This window comes from Crocuta crocuta, unplaced genomic scaffold (genome assembly GCF_008692635.1).
Source record: "Crocuta crocuta isolate KB4526 unplaced genomic scaffold, BGI_CrCroc_1.0 scaffold408, whole genome shotgun sequence".
In the NCBI taxonomy this organism is placed as follows: Eukaryota; Metazoa; Chordata; class Mammalia; order Carnivora; family Hyaenidae; genus Crocuta; species Crocuta crocuta.
The window spans coordinates 5,072,995-5,082,127 of NW_027527444.1; the positions used below are offsets into that span (position 1 = coordinate 5,072,995).

The 9,133-nt window shown below is 60.5% G+C and overlaps 1 protein-coding gene across 1 annotated transcript in view; it reads right to left on the reverse strand.

The window, feature by feature from the left end:
• PTPRN2 (protein tyrosine phosphatase receptor type N2) overlaps positions 1–9,133 on the reverse strand; it is a 639,986-nt gene that overhangs the window by 234,396 nt on the left and 396,457 nt on the right. Inside the window, exon 12 of the mRNA XM_077761727.1 lies at positions 3,503–3,567. Within this exon, the coding sequence (XP_077617853.1) occupies positions 3,503–3,567 (65 nt within the window). The remainder of the gene's footprint in view (positions 1–3,502; positions 3,568–9,133) is intronic.

The following is a 9,133-nucleotide window of genomic DNA, read 5'->3' on the forward strand; positions in this document are numbered from 1 at the left end:
GTGAGGTGGGCACCCCCAGAGCCCCCTCGCTGAGTTTCGGGGAGCCATGCCGAGGCTGGGGGCCAGCCGCTCTCCCGCTGAGATGCTGGGAAGGTTCGTGCGCTCAGGACACCGTCAGGAGATCAGAAAGTAATTCCTATTTCACGTGCATTTATGGGAGCTAGACTCACGGGTCTGCCTCCTGGTGACAAGCATCTAGATTATTTTTCTTCTAAATATCTGAGGGTTTTTTAACTTGTAATATTATAATTTTCCTTTGGAAGAAATATGACTTTATTAATTTGAAGAAAATGCAAACACTTTCAAGATGTCAGAAAGTAGATCCTGAAACATGTCAAAATACCCTCGATCTATTAGGAATGTGTGTGTGCACCGTAATCTGTTCATTTCCTCTAAATTTTGTTTTGAGGGATTTCCATTGGGCTCAGTCTCCTACCACGCGTGTGCGTCACCAGCACCAGGGCGGGAGACCGCGAGGCCTCCGGCAGCCACGTGCACGCGCCTCCGCATCAGAACTAGCGGAGGTGCTCGCAGCAAATACATTAAAAACCCAACACAGAATCATCAGAACCGGCCTCGCAGCGCCCGCACGGTTAACAGAGAGACACGTTCCCAGCTTTACGTCCCTGCCCCCCGTGTTCCCATTTCACCCCCCAAAGCCTGCTCCCAATCTCCCGGCACCTCCCTGCCTCCTCCAGGGCGGCTTCTCAATGCACTTGGCTTTGGGAGAAGTCTGGGGGTGCGGGGGTCCTGGGTTGGAGACCCGCCAAATACGACCTCATCACCTTCAAGGTGAGGGGCGCACTGCCTTCCGAGACCGCCAGGCGGCAAGGGCGGGTGGGTGGAGAGCTGGTCTCCACACGCGGNAGGGGGCGGCGGGGAGCGCGGGCCTGCTGCTCTGGACCCGGGAGCCGAGATGGCCAGACCCCCAGGTGCAGAGATGCAGGCGCGAGTGGGGCACAGTGAGCGCGTGGGTCTGGGGGGTCTGGGTCCCCATCCTACAGGAACAAAGCCAAGGCCTGGACGCCTTGGGGCCATCAGAGCGGGGAGCTCGGTGGCCAGGGCCCCCCAAGGCAGGCAGGGCAGTGAGCTCTGCGGGGGGCAGGGGGCCGCGATCACAGGAGGCTGGGTGCAGTGACGGGGTTCGGGCAGCGAGGGCGAGCGCTGGCGTGGGAAGTGCGTGCCAGTGCGGGGAAGGGACCTCGTGCGGGTTCTGATTTAACGGCATGAGAAACGCTGGGGCGGGCTGTGCGCCGACGGTAACGAGCCGGAGGGGGGCTGATGTGTAACCGCCGGGGGGGCAGGTCTGCGGAAAGGGCACGAGCAGGGCCTCCGACGCCTGGAGAAGGACCCGGACGTTCGTCCCCGCTGGCAGTGTAGACACAGGGAGCGTGTAGAGCTCCGGCCCAGGAGACACGTGGCAGGATGTGGACGGGGCGGCGGGTGCGTGGCGCACACGTGGGGCGGCTGTGTGGGAGGGAGGAGGGGGCTGTGAAGCAAGCGCACGGGGTTGGGGCCGGTGGACGCCCTTGGGAATGAGGGTCGTCCTCTGAGATCTGTGCTGGTGAGCTTGCGCTCACTCGGGGGACGCTCTTCCGCCTGAAACCGCGGCCCCGCGGGAGGTCACAGAAGACAGACGTTTGCACTGAAGCCTGGCGCTGTGGGACGAGTGGACGAAGGAAACGGGCGTGATCCTGGTGGACGGCTGAGGAGGGGAGGGTGAGCATGTCTGCGGGTCCGGACAAAGGCACACGTCAAGGCCTGTGGGGCTCATAAGCCCACGAGGAAGGAGGCCGGGCAGTGGGGACGGAGAAGAGGACCTGAGTGACGGCAGCGCCGAGGCCGTCTGGACGTGGACGTGGTTCGTGGTCCTGACGTGGACCTGGGGGGTGGCTCGTGGCACAGAAAACACAGACATGGTCTGTCCACATGGGACAAGCAGACAAAACCAACGGAGGCTGTGTCTTGAGGGGACAGCGAGCCTCATCCCTCCGTGGCCCCCGGGTTCCGCTCCGTGGCCCGCGGGTTCCAGGGGAGGGGACCTGCAGCCCGCGGGGGCCTGTCTGTTCTGCTCCCGCCGCAGACCCGCCCTCGGACGCTGCCAGGCACCCAGCAGGCGCGCAGTAGGCACTGTTACAAGGGGTGATGAGCGCACGGGGCGGGGTGGGCCTCACCGCAGACCACAGAGACCGCAGACCACAGAGACCGCAGACCACAGAGACCGCAAGGAAAACACACCCACCAAACACCACACACAACTGAGACCGAGGAAGGAAGGGTAACGTCCAGATTCCGAAATGATGGAGAAGTAAAGGCCGGGGCACGACTGGGGCTGCTCACAGCCGCTCTCGGGAATCTGGCGGGTCCACGGGGGTGCAGGGTGGGCGGGGCCGCACGGCGACAGCGCACAGGGCGGGGAAGCAGGGAATCTTCCTGTGAATCTTCCCGGGGACCCAAGAGAGGGGGGCGCCGGGATCACCTCCTGTGCCGTGCGGGGGGGTAGAGACCAGGGCGTGGACGCTCGCAGCACGTCATGNNNGGCACAGGACCCCCCACGAGGCTGCGGCGGGACAGGAGGGCGGGGGCTGCACGTGGCTGCTGCACGGTCAGAACCCCCCCTCGAGGCTCCGACCCTGCAAGCCATCCTGGCTCTCTCTGCCACTGCCCCTTCCCCGGGGCCTGGCCGTTTCAGGACCGTCTCCGCTTCCTCCTCCCCTCGCTGCCTGCACGCGGGGCCAGGGGCAGGCCGTCCTCGCCTGACCCACACTCACCCTCCCGGCCCGAGCTGGCGGCCAAGGGACCAGGCATACTGGGGTGTCTGGGCCCCAGCAAGCCGCTNGTAGTTAATCATCTGTAACGGCGAGAGCCGTGAAATCTAACATTTCGACGCAACGGCACAAATCGGTTTCGGCCCACGCTGCCTTACAAGTGGCAGGAGACCACTCCTGCGAGAATCACGTCGTCCCGCGTACAATTCACGGAGCTGCCCTGAGTCGGGGACGCGGGCGCCAGCCGGGGCCCGGAGGTGAGCGCCGTCGCTGTGATTGCTGACAGAGTGTTCGGTCAACCCCTCTTCCCGTAACCAACGTGTCACCCAGTCACACCGCGGAGGCGCTCGCGCGCACGGCGTCCCAGCCCAAACACGTGTGTCTGCGTAATAGTGGCCCGGCCGTCCCCGGGCCCCCGGAGGGCACGGTAAGTGCCTGCGGCTGGAACACGTCCACAAGCTTAGCAGTAACAAGCCCTCTGAAGAAGGAAGGACGTGTTTTCTGAAGGTTCAGCGATTCCCCACCCCGTGGCTGCTTTCCCAGGGGGACACACCCCTTCAGATGCCACCAAACGCAGCGCCACCTCCGCCAGGCTCCGTGGACCAGCGTGTTCAACAGCGGGAGGTAACAACGCCGGCCTCCCCTGGTCAGCACTGTGTGACACGGAGTCTCCCCGCGGACGGCAGCGGCGCCCCGACCGGCGCGGCTCAGAGGGCAGCCCCTCCTGTACTCACCGGCCCGCTGCCCGCCTGAAGGATTTCCAGTCCGGACGCTTTTTCCAGCTTGCCCTTGTTGTCAACTGTTAGGAGAAATTAAGAAGCACAGGGGTCAGCTCACAGCGCTCATCACTCTGGACACCGAGCACTTCCCTCTACGGAAAACACTGCACAAAGTCCCTGTGTGCAGACGGCCGAGTTCAACAGCCCGGCTGCGAACGAGCCTGGGGCCGGTCCCCCTGAGCGCGAGGCCCCGCGTCCCCTGCGATGACCCGGATGAGCGTCATCGGGGCACTCACAGGGCCGTTGCAAACACTGCATGAGGCATCGAAGGCCGACGTTCTCTGCATACTGTGAAGTCTTGTTCTAGAACAGTCTGCTGGCTGTTCACTGAGCAATCATGGGGAAAGACCCTACCCCTAGCCCACTAACCCGAGTCCGAGCTCACAAGGAAGACTCAGTGGAAGGCCGGACGGAGCGCGTGGACCCCGGCGGCGCCCACAGCCTCATCCTCGTTCGCCCCTGACTTAGAATGAGGGGGGCTGGCAGGGGACGATGACCCTCCGTATCAGAACAAGGGAAGTGAGCTCCGGAAACAGTCAGCAGATGTAAATGAAAACCCAGCAACCCTAACGCCCGCACCGCAAACCCACCTGCCCCCACTTGGCCGGGAAGAAGCTGTGTCACAAAGCAATTGACCTTAGCTTACAAATCCGCAGCGATACTCTAGGATAAAGCCCGTGTCGTTTTGGAACTGGGAAGGAAAAACAGCCGGGAAAAACAGAATTTTACCGCAGACCCTAAGAATGAAGGGTGCCTTGCAAGAGTGGTTAAATCTGAGCAAGAACAAGGCACTAGCGGCCACTTCCCCCTCTTACCATCCCGCAGCCACGTTAGTCCTGGGTCGTGGGACTGTACCTCACGGAGGGACACAAACGAGAGCCCGCCAGCGCCTGTCTGCGCCACCTGGGCCTCTGTCTTGCACCACGTTTTTCCCTTCGAACAAACGGACATTACTTTTTACACGCGGGTGATCATCCTGCAGACACAACCCCATCCGGGCTGGAGCGAACGCTTCCAGACCCGTCAGCGGGTGCAGGGCCAGAGGGAGGGCCGGGGGAGGGGGTGGCCCTGATGTGAACCCCGAATGGAGGAGAACGGTCTGGAAGAGACAGAGTACAAAGCAATCGATCTTAATACTCTTCTGCGAACAAAGGAAACACTTTACCGAATGTCAAGCTACTTTTGGGGGGAATAGAGTGAACTCTCACACAGGCTGGGAGAGAGAGCCCGCGACAATGGCATTTTAACCTGCTGCGCTTGCTGCTACAGGGGAGTACCGGACACCTCAGGGTCGGAGAACCGGCCGGAGGGCCACCCCTCCTGGAGAAGGCGGGGTGGCGGTGTCCGGGAGGCGCAGGCCGAGGGCCCCGCCCGCCCGCAGCGTGAAGGCGGCCGGGATCCCCCCAGGGAGCGTCCCGGTCGTGTCCCACAAAACCCCCTCTCCGAAGCCGGCTGCAGGCTCTCCACCCACGGGGCAGAGGGGCCGCCGCTGCCTGCCCCCCGTTCGCAGGGTGCAGTTTGGACCGAGCAGACCCCGGGCCCGGCCCTTTCCCGCGCTTCCTGCACCAGATACGCAGGCTGAGTCAGCCTGCGGGAAGCAGGTCCCCCTCCAAGCAGCCCAAGCCCCCAGGTGGGGGAGGCCTTCCCGGCAGCCACCCTGCCCGCGTCCACACAGGCACCACACCCAGGACACCGGTTATGTCTTCCCCCCGCCCGGACACGGGACACAAACGACCTCCAGCGTGCAGACGGCAGCGCAACGCGGTGACTGAACCATGCAGTGCTGAGTGGGAGTCAAGTCCTTCAGTCTACACGGCATTTAAGTGTGCGTGAGAGGATGTACTTCGGCCACACTGAATGGCTGGCCCCCCAAGTCCCTGAAGTCACGGGGGTGAGCCCCATGGAGCGTGGCAAACCGGCTCCAGCCCAGCTTCGGAGAACTCTGCACCCCCCGCTCGCAGCCCGACGCGTCCTGTTTCCTGGACTCCCCCACGTCTGACCCGTCACGTGCACGCGTGGCCCGTGGTCCAGCTGCTGCCCCCACGCTGCCCCTCACAGACTGCCTGAGGAAGGGGTACGCATTCCCACTTCTACCAGAGAACGTTCCACTGACACCTTCCGACCAACTCCAGAAAGTTCTGGAAGGGGCATCGGCTACCTGCTAGGCTCTTTGGGAAACACTGCGTCACCAACACTGATGGAGAAGCACAGGCCTCGTGTGGGGAAGTGGTGCCGTGAGAGCCCGAGGGTGGCTGTGCTCACGTGTCCGTGGGACACCCGTGCAGGTCGATGCGGGTGTTGGTGCTGACAGGTCACCAACAAACACAAAGTGACCTGGGGACTGGGAGGCCGCACACTGTGGTTTCATCGCTGGCCTCTGCTTTTCTGGTCCACAGAAGACAATGGCTGCCGAGAGCTGGTGTGCACGGGGCCACACGTGGCCCCCGCCCCCGCCACCTGGAGGCCCCCGTGACGGTGCGTCCGCTCCACCGCCCAGAGCCTCTCAGGGCCGCCCTGACCTTGTAAAGTGGGGTTCCCTCAGTGCTGACCCTGTAAAGTGGGGTTCCCTCAGTGCTGACCCTGTAAAGTGGGGTTCCCTCAGTGCAAGCCAAGCAGCAACCCGGACCAACAACCGTCACGGGCAGCTCGCACAGCGTTAGGCTTTGTGGAGCGCGGCCTGGTTCTCACCCCCGAACCGATCACAGTAAGACGTAGGTCAAAATCCACAGACTCAAGTTCAAAACAAGAGTAGGGAGGCTGCTCCCTGCCGGGCACGGGGGGGGTGTCCACCCGTAACCTCGGTCAGTCCTCGCAGCCCCTGGGGTCCGTACCCACTTCAGAAACGGGGAACCGGAGGAAGCACAGCGTGGGGCCCAGAGCCGCGGGCAGGGCCGTATTGGGAGGAACAGGGCCCATGGCTTAAGGACGGACGCCGATTTCCCACAGCGCCGGGGGCCGCGCGCCCCACGAGGAGCGGACGGCGGGCTGGGTGTCTGGGTAGGACCCTCTTCCCCGCTGCGGACCCCCTCGCCCCCGCGAGGGGCAGAGACCCACGTGGGGCCCCCGCGAGGGGCCCGGCTCGCAGCGCCGGGGAGGGCTCCCCAGGCCCGGGGCCTCTGTCCTCTGAAGGTAACACGTCACTGCTGCCCGGACACAGATCGACTTGTCACCCTCTCTGAGCCGGAAAGCAAGATCCCTGCCTGAAGAAGCTTCATTTCCCCGCCATGCGGGGCGTCCACACGGAGCGCACGCCTTGGTGGCTCTGGACCTTTTCACGGATGAGCATCGGACCTCACGGTTACACACGCTGGCAAGAGAAGCTTCTGCACTGCTGAGTCCTGTCACCCAGCACCCGCTGTGCCGCCGGGTCTAGACAGACACGCAGGAACCACACAGGTGCCGCCTTCCACCGCTGACCAGGTGCACAGGGAGCCGCAAACGCACAGACTTCGTTTTTATAGCAATGACTGCAAGTGGATCAAATCTGCAAACTACAGCATTAAAAATTCATCTTCATTTAAACACTTGATTTAAAGCTTTGTTATTTATCATTATATTTTGTCTCATAATCTTAATAGACCATTTTGAGTATTCTTAAAGAAAAGTAACTTTTTGAAGATAGAGACATAATTTTAATTTTCGGTTTCATATGTATTTTATATATTAAGTATATATATTATTTAAAAAATTTGTTTACATTTGTTTATTTCTGAGAGACACAGAACACAAGTGGGGGACGGGCAGAGAGAGGGAGACACAGAATCTGAAGCAGCTCCAGGCTCCGAGCTGTCAGCACAGAGCCCGACGCGGGGCTCGAACCCACGAACCGTGAGATCATGACCTGAGCCGAAGTTGGACACTTAACTGACTGAGCCCCCCAGGTGCCCCACTATTTTATATTTTTGAGGAAAACACCTTTACATTTTATACTCTGTATAAATTATACTTGGCTCATTTCTGTCTAAATGCACAGATTTTTGTGAAAATCTTGTTAAACAATCTAATTAGTAACTTTCTGAAATAAGAGGAAGAAAGACATAAATATGCAATAATTAGGAATTACAGGTCTTTAATTTATTACTCACCAAACTCTGCCAGTCCATCAAGAGAACAGCCAAACATGCATGATAATGATTCAGTCCAGCTGTCTTTTATTATTTGGCTGATTTTCAGAAATAAAAACTATAGCTCTATGCATATTTAAACAAATTTTTTCATTCTGAATATATATATTTGAATGTATGAAGATCAAATTAAAAAACTTTTTTAATGCTATTTATTTTTTGAGAGAGAGAGAGACAGACAGACAGAGCGTGAGCAGGGGAGGGGCAGACAGAGGGAGACACAGAATGGGAAGCAGCTCCAGGCTCCGAGCTGTCAGCACAGAGCCCGACGCGGGGCTCAAACCCACGAACCTCGAGATCATGACCTGAGCCGAAGTCGGAGGCTTAACTGACTGAGCCACCCAGGCGCTCCCCAATTTTTTTAATGTTCCCTTACTTATTGAGAGAGAGAGAGAGAGAGAGAGAGAGAGACACAGCACGAGCAGGGGAGCGGCAGAGAGAGACAGAGAGAGACTCCCAAGAGACTCCCAAGCAGAGCTGAAACCGGGCTCGAACGCATGAGCCGTGAGATCATGACCTGAGCCAAAATCAAGAGTCGGATTCTTAACCAACCGAGCCACTCAGGCGCCCCTGACAATCACATTTTTATAACCGCTTGCTGACTTGACGTAGCCCCTCTATCTTGGAAAGCTGGCTGGGGGCTGCGGCTGGCATGTTCCCCAGGTCCGGCCGGCGCTAGAGGCGGGCTGATCCCCGGCACAGCCGCTCGCGGCCCTGTGAGGATGCAGGTCGTTCCGCACTCCTCTCTGCAGGCCCCTCCCGGGGGGCCCGTCTGCATGGGGTCCCTGCCCCAGGTGCACGATTTTCACGAGCTGACCCGATCATCTGTGGCTCCTGCTAACCTGGAACACCCCCTGCAGTACACTCCTGCTTCAGGGCCTTTGCACGTGCTGCTTGTTCCCGGGGCCCAGTACCCACAGGACTCACCTGCCTGACGTGTCAGCTTGCTGCTGCCCAGGAGAGAAGAGCAGCAGTGCCCGGGCTGCCCGCCCATCCCTTCTCTGCCTCCCGCGCTGGGATGTAACCCAACAGAGGGCGGATCTGCCCTGCGTGGTCGGACAGCCCTGGAGCCCCGGGCAGCGCCAGGCAGGCAGAGGGCATCAGCGACACCTCGCTCTTTACGGAACGAGGAAACGAGTTCCGTCCTCAGGGGCGGTGGGGCACCATGACCAAGGCCACTTGTCACCGCTACTGTCGCTGTTGCTGGCGGTCTATTTCACCCTCACTGTTCTGGTTTTCAAATCAAAGTGTCGACCCAAAGAGACACCTGAGGGTGCCCTGCTGTTCCCTCATCGCCGTCTTCTGACGGACTGGCCGCCCCACGAGCTCCGGCTCAGGCCCGCGTCTGAGGGCACATGCGTTCCACGCGCCTGCTGGGGCGCAGGTCTCCGCCTCCCTCGCGGCCACGCGGGGCTGAGGGTGCAGGCAGAGGGGCCCCGGGGCGACGGTGGGCAGCAGGCGC